This window comes from Staurois parvus, unplaced genomic scaffold (genome assembly GCF_062004578.1).
Source record: "Staurois parvus isolate SC_StPar_1 unplaced genomic scaffold, SC_StPar_1.0 ptg000059l, whole genome shotgun sequence".
In the NCBI taxonomy this organism is placed as follows: Eukaryota; Metazoa; Chordata; class Amphibia; order Anura; family Ranidae; genus Staurois; species Staurois parvus.
This window is the reverse complement of record NW_028317855.1, coordinates 2,187,546-2,201,426: the sequence shown is the minus strand read 5'-3', so window position 1 is coordinate 2,201,426 and position 13,881 is coordinate 2,187,546. Positions and strand designations below refer to the sequence as shown.

Below are 13,881 nucleotides of genomic sequence, written 5' to 3'. Positions count from 1 at the left end.
TTGGAGAAGCCGCATTGTTACTCTAGCAAAGAAAGTGTATTTGGACAACAGCACACCAACGCCTCTCCTAGTCACCATAAAATATTGGGGAGTTATGTAGTCTACATAGGTGAACTATGCAGGGCTAATAACATGGTTTGAGATAACACTGCAGAGTGCACTAGGATTTGCAAGCTCACTGGATTTCTGACAGGAACAACAGGTATAACAGAACACTTTCAATGGTATATTTTACAGACTTAATGGGAGCAAATTATAGCATTTCATTTGTGTTTATGTACAGTTTAAAGGATAAGTTCACTCTTGCTCCATTCTCGGTGTAACACGTTACAAAAGAACCACCCCCCAATCCCCTGTTTTCAAAGCTAGCGGGTGATCTCCCCAAAATATGGCTGTGTGGGGCTCTGCCTTCCTGGCCGTGTCACTTATTCACAGTATTCTGTGAATGGGAAAACCACAGGTTTCCTTTGCGGCTATCAGTTTGTAGAAATCACAGCGCTGTTGAGTGCTGTGGTAGTTAATTGATTCCTCCTGTCAGTGTGTACCTGCTTTCCCGTACAAGCACACAGAGCCACTGACAGGTCTGCAGGAGTCCTGCATGGCACCAGCGGTCTACTGATCGCTGGTGAAATGCTTTCCAGGCTCCCAAAACAAAAAATAGTAAATGCATTATTTTTTTAACCTGCAAAGAAATGTGCTTTGTTGTTTTTTTTTTTTTTTTTTTATAAAAGTATTATATATCCTTATTGACAAAAATTACCTTATTTGTGCTCATCTCTGCTCATAGATTGTCTGTCTGCTCATTCATGTCTGCCAGCTTTTGCCATTCTCCACAGAAAAAAGGTGTTTCTTTGAGATTTGCTTCTCAAAGTACTGTTGTCATTTTATATTAATAAAGCTATAATTTCTTCCATTTTCCCATCTCCTTATCTTAAGGAGATTTCACTTCATCCCCTGCATGTGATAGGAGCAGATATGGTATACATGGCGTTCATTACTGTTTTTTCATAAACCAGACTCCTTCTACGTGAGTGGTTGGTACTTACTTCACTTTTCGGTTTGAAGCATCTGTTCTCTCAAATCCTTTACTCCCCACTTGGTTCTCGTGTTTACTATATTTTACTGTATGTATCTTCCTTCCAAGCTATCTGATGTAAGCCACGTTATACAATTTACCCAACTGTCCCATGTAACAGAGGTGAAGAGAGGATGGTGTGTTTGCAGCCCAGTATGACAATATTGCCTCCTCCATAGACACAGTGAGCATAGTCCCTCTAGGACAGGACGTGTTATTTGCAGGATCACCATCTGAAACATCAACAAAAGAAAACTAATGCAGCGACCATATCTAGAGGTTGGTAAGCTGCAATATGTAACATTTTTACATTTGAGTATAGAAATGCTTTGATTCCATCTCTTTTATTGATGGACTACTTTTGTCCCAAGAGGTCTTCTATGTCCATAATGAATGCTGAGAGCAAATATTAATTTTGGATTGGTGTCACTGCCTGTACAGTGGGGTGTAGCTCACAAGGAGAAGTTGTTGCTTTCTGCTTCAGCTTAGTGTCCAGGCGTCGAGACAGACATAGAGGTCTGCCATTTCCCCCATTAAACTGCTGTGGAAAAGGATTTTACAGTGAGTATATAAAATACCCTTACTACATAACATAGTTGATTGATCATATTCATATTGTTTTTGACATGGTCTCAACACCTTTGACCTTACTACCATCGAGGAAGTCTCCAAGGTCCTCTCTGATGCCCACCTCACCACCTGCCCCACATCTTTAATCTCTCCCTCTCCTCTGGCACTTTCCCCTCCCCTCTGAAGCATGCACATATCACCCCCATACTTAAAAAGCCCTCCCTGAACCCCAATGACCCGAACAACCTCAGACCCATCTCCCATTCACATCCAAACTCCTCATGCACCTAGTTTACACCCGCCTAAGCTCTCACCTCAACCACCTCCTCGATCCCCTACAGTCCGGCTTCCATCCCCTACACTCCACCGAAACTGCCTTACTCAAACTCTCCAACGACCTGCTAACCGCCAAAGCTAATGGCCACTATTCAGTGCTCCTACTTTTTGACCTCTCTGCGGCCTTCAACACAGTCGACCACCCCCTCCTCCTCAAAAAACTACACTCCCTCGGCCTCAGAAATTCTGCTCTCTCCTGGCTTTCATCCTACCTGTCACAACGCTCTTTCAGCGTTACCTATAATGCTACCACCTCCCCCTCTCTGTTGGGGTCCCACAAGGCTCTGTCCTTGGGCCCCTTCTCTTCTCTATCTACACCTCCTCCCTTGGCCAACTCATACACTCTCACGGCTTCAACTACCACCTATATGCCGACGACACACAAATCGATCTCTCAACCCACCACCTCACCCCCTCAGTCTCTGCCCCGAATCACACACCTACTGAGCGACATATCAGACTGGATGTCGCTCCACTTCCTTAAACTGAACCTCTCAAAAACAGAGTTCTTGTCTTCCCCCCAGCCCGGACCCCACCCCCCACTGACTTCTCCATCAGTCCAACAACGCCACCATCAAACCCGCCCCGCAGGCCAGAGTACTTGGTGTCATTCTAGACTCCAACCTATTCTTCCAGCCCCAAGTCCAAAATGTAACAAACTCATGCAGACTCCACCTCCGCAACATCGCCAAAATATGCACGTTCCTAACCCCAGAAACCACTAAACAGCTCATCCACTCCCTCATCATATCACGACTCGATTACTGCAACTCCCTCCTTACTGGCTTGCCTCGCCGCTGGCTATCCCCGCTTCAGTCGATCCTGAATACAGCTGCCAGACTCATTCACCTTTCCAACCGCTCTGTTTACGCCACCCCCCTCTGCCAATCCATCCACTGGCTTCCGATTGTGCAACGGATCAAATTCAAAATCCTAACACTGACGTCCACCATACTGCCCCGAACTACATCTCCGACTTAATATCCAAGTACCACCCAGCACGCACACTCCGCTCCTCACAAGACCTTCTCTCTAGTTCCCTGGTCTCCTCCTCCCATGCCCGCCTCCAGGACTTCTCCAGGGTGTCACCCAGCCTCTGGAACTCCTTGCCCCAACCCATCAGATTATCACCTACTCTCCTCTCCTTTAGGCGCACCCTGAAAACCCACCTCTTCAGGGAAGGCTACCCCACCCCCTGCTAACTTGCTGACCTCCACTCTTCCTACCACTCCATCCCCCACAGCTTTCTCCTCCTGTGCCACCATCCCCTCCCTCCGAGATTGTTAGCTCGAAAGAACAGGGCCCTCGAACCCAATGTTTTGCATTGTATTGTTATTGTTCTGTCACATGTTCTGTCCCCCTTTGTAATGTACAGTGCTGAGCGAAATATTGGCACTTTATAAATACTGTATAATAATACTTTATGTTTCACATCTATACGTTGTTTTACATTACTTTGTACAGTTCTTTTAAATGTGTTTTTAAAGGTTTTGGCATTATTTCTAGGTACTATGAAACGGTATCTGATGTTCTAAGTTCGGTAAAAAAAATGGAAGATAGTCTTAAGAGGCTCAAACAAGCACGTAAAACTGCTTTCTCCAGTAATAGCACAAATGGAGGCGTTAGTGATGACAACAAAATAAGACTTCAACTAGCTCTTGATGTTGAACATTTTGCAAATCAGGTATGTTAAATGTGTTTTAATGTTTTCAATTTAGATTAAAATCATTGACTAAACCTAATTTGATTGAAAATTAGATGAGGCTTATCCCTTAGGAATTACACATACTGGCACATTCTATCCATGTGCTAGCACAACAGAAGAATATTTAAAATAGGCTTTTGTCTCCAATAATTATGGGGCCAATTTAACAAATTAGCAGTATGACCTAACAGCAGTCATGCCTCTGCTTTTTAAAGGAAAACAACCCTCTTGCATATTTTTAAAGCCCAGCTGTGTGCTTTACAAATGTGCTTTTCAACCTATGAAGCAGGAAAGGTCTATTCATTCTAATGAATGGGGGGGAAAGGTGTCAGGGGGTGGAGGAAACCTATCTCAACTGACATTTAAATGTGATATGGCTCCTATATCTGAATGTTCTCTGTAGCCTTGTGCAGAGAACACACAGTGAAAGACAGCCCAGGCTCTACTACTTGCACTGTATTTTATAATTACAGCTCAAGTTGCAAGTGTAGTGTTAAAGGGTTAGTTCACCTATACCAAAAAACTGCCTATGCAGTTAAGGGGCACCTGTAGATAAAAACAAAATCTGTAGCTTCAGTCTGGCCACGGAACTGGGTGTTGTTAAAACACTCCCAGCCATTACCCCATCATCACAGAAGTGAGCTCTCAAACCCCAGCACAATTGTGGTCCTTTCTCCTCCGTTGCAACATTTCTGAACTCACAGATAATACAACAGGGAAGAGAGGATGAGTGCGAAGGTGTTTGAATAAGCTGGAAGTGTCTTGGCAGGATGGGATGAGGCCATCTATGGAGTTTTTTTTTTAGCCAGGCTTCATGAGGTACGTAAATGGCCTTCACGAATAGCAAAGATAATTAAACCTTGGTCAAAACTGCAGTTTGTTTTTTTTCTACAGGCGCCCTTAACTTCATAGGCAGTTTTTAATAAATGTGAACTAACCCTTTAAGTAATTTTTACAATGTCATCTGGAGAGCAGATACCGCTCTTTATAATGAATAGGGTCCAATATCAAACCTTTAGCAATCTATGCTTATTTGATAAGGATATTGTATGCCTAAAGGCAGATCAGGCTGTGAGATATCATTTCTGGTAAATATTCCATATACAGTATTTTACTAGGACTCACCTGGACAATCAGTATTACTTTGAGTATAGGATGGCAGAATAGTAAACCCAGTTGTTTTACAACGTGCCAAGAACAGAGGCATCTATTGAAGTACTTTCAAGGAAATCAGTCCATGATTAATCAGTACATTTGTAAATGGTCAAATCATTTAAGTGTTTGTAAGCCCTTAGACCTGTTTCACACAGACTTAAACTTGTATTAGGACAGTGTGAACAGTCAGCTTTTACAAAGCATTTGCGGAGCTTTCAGGAAGATTTGTTGAAGCTTTTAGAGCTTGTTTACACTTGCGACTGAAGGCCAGTAAAACCCTGTGGTTGAGCAGCATTTTTACTGCCCCTCAGTTGCTCCACCTATTGCTGCTGAGGCAGCGGTCAGGACTATAAACATGCTTAGTGCTTTGATTTGCGGCAATGGCAGGTATTATGCCCCATTGTGCTCAGTAGGTGGTAATGCCCACCCAGTGTAACCCATTCAAGTGAGTGGAGCCGCATTGCAACCGTCCAACTCACAAGGTTGTGGCACTGTTGTCCAGTAATTAGGGGATTGCTATTTGATATGAACACTGATGATGCATAAAACAGCAAAACAAGTCTTAACGAGGCCTTAAAGTACCATTCAGCTTCAGTTTGCAAATGTTGAACACCCATCCAAATGGGAGCGCTGATTGCCATTTTAAGCAAGGTGCTAGCAGGCTTGCTTCATCACTACTGTTGAAATCGACATTTAAAAACAGGAGCTAAAGCGTGCATTATCACTTCCCATCTATAGGACGTACCGATACATCCTTGGATGGAAAGGGTGATATCTTGGGAATTGCTGCAGCAATGACCAATATATCATCAATGTAAAAGTTATCCTGGTGGCTATAGAGCTGCCTGATTACTTTTACAGGTGGCTTCCCCTCACTGCCTTTACTGGTAAGTCTGCAACTGGTGGCATCTGCTTCCTGGGACACAGTGAGAGGAACTGATGTTGTTCCTCCCACTGTGTGATGTCAGAAATCGGAAGCGACGAGGATTTTGTCACTTCCAGTTCCGGTTTTATGTAAACCAGCTTGTGAAAGCATCTGATCAAACCAATCTCAGCTTGATCAGATGCTTTGAAAGCCAGAGGAGCGATATCACCACTTGTTAAATGCTGGCAGATTGTCCCGAGAACCCTGACTTCCCTGGTCCAGACACAAGTTACAGACATACAGCAAGCACACTTTAATATCCCATGACTGCCAAAAGATGTCAAGAGGGTGGGCCTTTGGCAACTAGATGACTTGGGTGAGGACTTCAAAGGAAGAGGAATGAAAATGAGGCTTAATTTGAGTAAAACCAGCAGCGATACAGCTGTCACTGTTCTGCTCACAGTACCTCTGAATTCCACTAGAGGGAGACTTAACCCCTATCTATATAGCTGGCATTACATAGGTACAGTAATACCTCGGTTTACGAATTTAATTCGTTCTGCTGGACTTTTCGTATAGCGAAAATTTCGTAAACCGAAACACCGTTTCCTATAGGAATCCATTGAAAACCAATTAATCCATTCCGGAGGTCATAAAAAAGTAAACGCTATTAAAATACCGCATGAGTTATTTTATTAAGTCATGCGGTATTTTATTAGTGACAACCGTGTGTTAATGTTTCAGCTGTCAGCGGGGTTCCCAGCTGACAGCTGAATGTAAAAGAATTGCCGGCAATTAAAAAATGTATTTTAAAAAACGACGTGGGGTTCCTCCTTCCATCCATACCAAGCCCTTCGGTTCTGGAATGGTATTGTAGGGGAACTTCCATGCCCAAATTAAAATAAAAAAATCCTCCTGAACCATACCAAGCCACATGCCCTCAACATGGGGCATGGGGGGGTTCTTTGGGGCAGGCGGGGCTCCCCCCCCCCAAAGCTCCTTGTCCCCTTGTTGATGGGGGCAAGGGCCTCTTCCCCACAACCCTGGCCTGCAGTCTGCGGGCAGGGGGCTTATTGGAATCTGGAAGCCCCTTTTAACAAGCCCTCAGATCCTGCCCCCCCCCCCATGTGAATGAGTACGGAGTACATGGTACCTGGTACTGCTACTCATCTCCCTGCTGCCATTCACTTCCAAGCTCTTTGAGCACTTAGTCTACAATCGCCTAAGCGCCCACCTCACTGACAACAACCTCCTCGATCCACTACAGTCTGGCTTCCGTCCCCTACACTCCACCGAAACTGCCCTACTCAAAATCACTAATGACCTGCTAACCACCAAAGCTAATGGCCACTACTCATTCCTCTTACTCCTTGACCTCTCTGCGGCCTTTGACACAGTTGACCACCCCCTCCTCCTTGATAAACTACACTCCCTCGGCATCAGAGACTCCGCTCTCTCCTGGCTCTCCTATCTCTCCCGGCTCTCCTATCTCTCCCAGCGCTCCTTCAGCATTACCTATAACGCTACCATCTCCCCCTCTCTGTTGGGGTCCCCCAAGGCTCTGTCCTCGGACCCCTTCTCTTCTCCATCTACACCTCCTTCCTCGGCAAACTGATACACTCCCACTGCTTCAACTATCACCTCTACGCCGATGACACGCAAATTTACCTCTCCACCCCTCAACTTACCCCTTCAGTCTCCACCCGTATCACCCACCTGCTGAACGACATATCAGACTGGATGTCGCTCCACTTCCTCAAACTGAACCTTTCCAAAACCGAGCTCCTAATTTTCCCCCCAGCCCGTGCCCCCACTCTCTCCATCACGACCACCAACGCCACCATCAGTCCCACCCCGCAAGCCAAAGTCCTAGGTGTCACTCTAGATTCAAACCTGTCCTTTCAACCCCATGTCCAATCGTTGGCAAACTCATGCAGGCTCCACCTCCGCAACATCTCCAAAATACGTTTGTTCCTAACCCCAGACACTACTAAACAACTTGTTCACTCCCTTATTCTCTCACGTCTGGACTACTGCAACTCCTTCCTCACTGGCCTACCTCATCACAGACTATCCCCGCTTCAGTCTATCCTGAACTCAGCGGCCAGACTCATCCACCTTACCAACCGCTCTTCTGCCACCCCCCTCTGTCATTGCCTCCATTGGCTCCCGATTGCCCAACACATCAAATTCAAACTACTAACACTGACATACAAAGCCATTCATAACGCTGCCCCAAACTACCTCACCAACCTGATACCCAAATACCACCCAACCCGTAATCTTCGCTCCTTACAAGACCTCCTACTTTCTAGCTCCCTGGTCTCCACCTCCCACGCCCGACTGCAGGACTTCTCCAGCACTTCCCCCCCCCCCCATCCTCTGGAACTCACTACCCCAATCCATCAGACTGTTACCTTCCCTCCTCACCTTTAGGCGCACCCTGAAAACCCATCTCTTCAGGGAAGCCTACCCCACCCTCACCTAACTGCCGATCTCCTCCACTCCTCCTACCGCTCCATCCCCCACAGCCACTTCCTCCTGTGCCACTATCCCCTCCCTCCTAGATTGTAAGCTCGAAAGTGCAGGGCCCTTGAACCCCTCGTGTATTGTTTATTGCTGTATTGTATCATGTTCTGTCCCCCACTATAATGTTGAGGGCATGTGGCCTGGTATGGTTCAGGAGGGAGGGGGGGGCGCTCGCTCATCCCCACCCCCCTTCCCTGACCTGCTGGGCTGCTCGGATAAGGGTCTGGTATGGATTTTGGGGGGGGGGCCCCCCCCCACGACTTTTTTTTTTTTCTTTCTTTCTAATTTTGAGTTCACCTCAAAATCCATACCAGACCGGAAGGGCTTGGTGTGGATGGGAGGGGGAACCCCACGCCGTTTTATTTATTATGGTGCTGGTTTTTTAATTTTTTTTTTTCTTTTTTTCTTCACTATAGCTCGGAAATTCAGCTGTCACTTCCCCCCCATCTAAAAGAAAGTTTTTTTTCTTTTAGTTTTATTTCCTCAAGTTAAAAGAAACAAAGTTTCCTGTAACTCCGGGGAAAGTGACAGCTAATCTTGTGAGCTATAGTAAAGAAGAAAAAAAAGCCGGCAATTGCATTTAAAAATCAGCACCAACATTCGTATTGCGAACAAAATTAGTAAATAAATCATAAACCGAGGCATTATTTTCAATGGATTTTCATTCGTAAACCGAAAATTACGTTAATCGAGGCATTTGTAAAGCGAGGTACCACTGTAGATAAAAATCTTTGAATGCCTATCAATATACACACATTTCTGAGTTTCCCCAGGCTATCCTAAGAACTGGAATCCTGGCCAAGTTTACCTGTTCTACTGTCCCACACGCATCCAAATACATCAGACAACTAATTTTAAGGTCGTTTACCCATCACCACAATGTAACACCCTTCAAGGAATAGGAGTCTTAGGTTAGTACACAGAATGAACAAAAATTTAACCTAGTGGACATTAGAAGCCCTTGAGCGTGGTGGTGTGTTTTTTCAGGCTTTTTTTTTCCTTTACTTTCATCTGGTGATCCTGCCAATTCCATACTCTGTAAATATTGTGAGTGAATATTGTTACCCTTGAAAATGAAGTGGTACCTTTTTTAGGAGATAGGCTTTGTTACAGTCTGTGGCTGCTGTTTGAAGAAAAAGAAACTAACATTTTGAACACTTTTATTTTTGATGTATTAAATGATTAAATCTGAAAGTTCACTTGCATTTTAACCCTTTTACTGCCACCTCCGTATGTCTTACAATGGTGGCAACAAGAGTACTTACACACTGTGTGTAGACGATGGCTATGTGTAGACTCCCATATGCTGACTGTCGGCTTCCCTATGAAAGAGATCTGAGGGCTACACAGCTGTATATTACAGTATATCACATAGGAGACTTTGTCCTTTTTGTGATTTTGACTGTAAAAAAATAGTTGCTTGCAATACACACTGCAGTGAGTGTAATAATTCTAGGGCCATGATTACCTCTAAACTGATGACTTGAAGGGGCTTTTAAAGCGTTACCTTGGAGAATATGTGGTACTGAAATGTTGTTATTTTGCAGGTGTACAGATTTAAAGCTTGACATGTTGGATATCTGTTTACGTAGTGTAACCTCCTCTTTTTTTATATTTTACCAGAAAAAATGTGTAATATATTGTTTGTGTGACCCGGAGTTAACTCAAGTGTATCTTTTGCTGAAATTTTGGACTTGATAAACTGGTGCACAAACATATAAAAATATATTAAAAAATTGGAATTACCAATGTTTTATTCTCCAGGGTTTTTGCTTTCAGAAAATATATAATGTTTGATGGTTTAACCACCTCCTGCCAGCCATATAGTCCAATGACGGGCGCAAGCTGGTTCTCTCATTCTGGGAGGACGTCATATGACGTCCTCCCATTCTGACTGCACATGCGCGGCTCAGGGAGCGCGCAACGCAGCGATCGGTGGTGTCCTCGGACACAGCGGATCGCCAATCAATGGAAAGAGCCAAAGATGTCGGCTCAGTCATGTGATCAGCTGTGTTCAATCACAGCTGATCACATGTAAACAGGGAAATGCCGGTTATCGGCATTTCTCTCCTCACGAGCTGTCACGCTGGCAGCTCGAGAGGAGAGCCAGTAATCGGCATTCCGCGGAGGGGACATGTACACTGATCATCAGGTTACACTGATGATCAGTGTGGCTCCAGCAGTGCCACCTGTCAGTGTCCATCAGTGCCAGCTGTCAGTGCTGAACAGTGCCCATCTGTGCCACATTTCAGCGCCCATCAGTGCCACATTTCAGCGCCCATCAGTGCCACATATCAGTGCCCATCTCAGCTGCCTTTCAGTGTCACCCATCAGTGCCACCTATCAATGCCAATCGGTGCCGCCTATCAGTGCCAGTCAGTGCCGCCTAACAGTGCCATATATGAGTGCTACCTTTCAGTGCCCATCAGTGATGCCTGTCAATGCCCATCAGTGCTACCTACCAGTGTCCATCAGTGCAGCCTATCAGTGCCCATCACTGCAGCCTCATTAGCGCACATCAGTGAAGGAGAAAAATCACTTATTTACAAAATTTTATAACAAAAACTAAGAAAAAACTTTTTTTAATTTTCAGTGGTTTTTGGTTTGTTCAAGAAAAAGAGGTGATTAAATACCACCAAAATAAATTATAAAAATTTCATATGGGTACAGTGTTGCATGACCGCGCAATTGTCATTCAAAGTGTGACCGCGCTGAAGGCTGGAAATTGGCCTGGGCAGGAAGGGGGGTATAAGTGCCCTGTAGGCAAGCGGTTAAACTAAACTTCAGGCCTAAAATGATTTTTTTAATGTGTTGTGTGCCATGTTACATACCCTGTGAGAAAATTTGTCTTTTAATGAAGCACTTTTATTAATGATAGTACACTACGGTTGTTTGCATTGTTTTTACTTTCCCTTACAACTCTGTGCTCTGCAAGTTCCAGCATTCAGTACCTGAGAAGGTTTAGCAGCATTCACACACACATCATTCTGCCTTACCACCACTAAATGGTAGAGAAATGCATCCATCTCTGGCAATACCCATTTGGGTGAAGCTGGCGATACTCAACCACTTAACGCCGGCAGATTTTACCCCCTTCATGACCAGGCCATGTTTTGCTGTTCAGCACTGTGCTACTTTAACTTGAAATTGCGTAGCCATGCAACACTGTACGCAAATAAAACGTGTATTTTTTTTTTTTTTTAAACAAAGCTTTCTTTTGGTGGTATTTGTTCATACTGGGTTTTCTATTTTTTATGATAAAAATGAAAAAATAAAAATTTTGAAAAAAAAAAAATCTGGGTAATATTTTGGGTGTTTTCACTGTCCTGGTTCTCCGAGGCCTCCAAAAATGGGACAGTCAGGAAATTAGATGTGTAATTTATTCTCCTTGAAAGCCCAAACATGCTCCTTGGATTTTGAACCCATCTAGGCTGTTAAAAAAAAAAAAAAGTCTCAAACGTGGTATCCACATACTTGGGAGACATACCAGAATGTTTTTGGGGTGCAATTAGAAGTATGTCTATGCTGTGTGGGAGAAATAACTTGACAACTTTGTGAAAAAAATTATTTAATTTCTTAATTTTTCAAAAAAATTACAACTTCAAAAGACTTTTCATGGCTCTTACTAAATAACTTGGACTGTCTACTTTCAAACAGGGGCTAATTGGGAGGGGCATTTGTACTATCCTGGTATTTTGGGATCTCATGACATGAGATAGGCAGTCAGTACATCAGGACTGATCAATTTTCAAATCTATACCATAGTTTGTTGACTCTATAACTTTCACACAGACTAAACAATATACATTGATGTGGGTTATATTAGAAATATAGCAGAATACATTTTGGCCTAAATTTATGAAGAAAGATTTTTTGAAAAATTTTATCACAAAAACTGAGTGGTTTTTTTTTTGTTTTGTTTTTTTTCAAATGTTTCAGTATTTTCTCATTTTAAATTGCAAAAAAATAAAAAATCCAATGTTGATTTAAATGACCACACAATTGTTACTGTGTGACAGCACTGAAAACTGAAAATTGGCCTGGGCAGGAAGGGTATGAGAGTCCAGTATTGAGGTTGTTAAAAAAAAAAAAAAAAAAAAAAAAAGTTTTAAGGCTAAGCATCCATAAACCTTTATCTTCCCCTCATACCCATTTTAGCCCCCATTTTCTGTAACCTTGAATTTGTACCTGGCTCACCCTGCGTTTATTTCAGTGGTGGATTAATAACGTCCTTTTCTGTGTCAGGGATTGTTTAGATTGGGATCAACTGTACTCTCTACAACATTTTCGAGATAAACACCAGCTCCCATCCAGTGAGGCCTTATGATATAACCAAATTGCATCCATTATACAATCCAAACTTGTTGACAGAACCCCTAACAGAACTATCCTGGCATGCTACCAGTATGCTGAAAGGTTGAATATCCAATATATATATATATATATATATATATATATATATATATATATATATATATATATATTTCATTGGGAATGGGACTTGCATATCTCCCTAGAACTAACTGAATGGCAGGACACTGCTTACGCTCTGTCAAAGGTTTCTCTTAACACACTAATAGAATCTAACTATAAAACACTTCTATGATGGTACTTAGTGCCTATGTGGCTTGCAATAATACATCTTACTACACCGCCTTCCTGTTTTCAGTGCTGTGGGCAGGAGGGAACCATGTACCAAATTTGGTGGCAGTGCCGAGAGTTAATATCCATAGATCCCCAGAGATAGCCCTTTTTCAAAAGTTACCCTCAGGAATCCCTAAGAAATCGACCAAATTGATCCCGTTACATAATCCTGGCTGCAAGAATCACTATTGCTAAATATTAGAAGCGATCAGTGATACCACTCGACTATGTTAAAAATATACTGAATTAGATCATGGTTAATGACAAACTCACCTGCATTCTCAAAATCAATACATCAAAATTAGACAGAACCTGGAATCCATGTATTCAATACCTCTCCATCCCTTAGAGGGACCATGGCTGACCCTCATTTTCTTTACTCTTTTTCTTATTCTCTTTTTCTTTGTTTTTTTTTTTTCTTTTATACCTTTTTATACCCAACATTACTTTTTGATGTATCTTACTTTAGTATCTGACTATGGTTTGGTTATGCTCATGATTAATCATTCTTCATAGTGAAATATGTTCTGGAATTCTGCCTATTGTTGCAGCTTATCTTTATTATCTGTAGATTACACAAGAGGGTCTTTGGTCCCATACATACAAGCTATGTCCGATTCCTCAAACTTTCTGTACAATGTCAGTTTTACCTATTTTCACAAGTGAATATTGTCCTTGAAGTTTCATATCTCTCATTTGTTGATATTGTTGGTCTGTATGTTTGATCCTTTCAATAAAAAGATTGAAATATAAAAAAAAAAAAGTTATTACTTAATTTTTTAAAAATTTTTAGCTTTTTTTTTTTTTAAATCAAAAACAGAGGTCGCGTGAGGCCCGCTGCATGCCCCCCTTAGCCAGATCAGGCACACCTGCATGCATACATGTACGCGATTGTGCTTGCTTGTTTTAACCCACCGCAGTATATGTACTGTGGCGGGTCCGCAAGTGGGTAAGAAAGCAATCTTTTGTTAATGTTCGTATTTCAACCAGTCTGCTCCCCAT

The 13,881-nt window shown here is 42.9% G+C and overlaps 1 protein-coding gene across 3 annotated transcripts in view; it reads left to right on the top strand.

The window, feature by feature from the left end:
• The window catches only part of COG2 (component of oligomeric golgi complex 2), a 174,110-nt gene that overhangs the window by 151,145 nt on the left and 9,084 nt on the right, over positions 1-13,881 (top strand). For 2 of the 3 annotated variants that reach the window (XM_089668544.1, XM_089668545.1), the window contains one exon: positions 3,488-3,665. The exons of the other annotated variant lie outside the window; for it this stretch is intronic. In XM_089668544.1, coding sequence (XP_089524670.1) covers positions 3,488-3,665 — 178 coding nt within the window. The remainder of the gene's footprint in view (positions 1-3,487; positions 3,666-13,881) is intronic. 3 annotated transcript variants of the gene reach the window in all.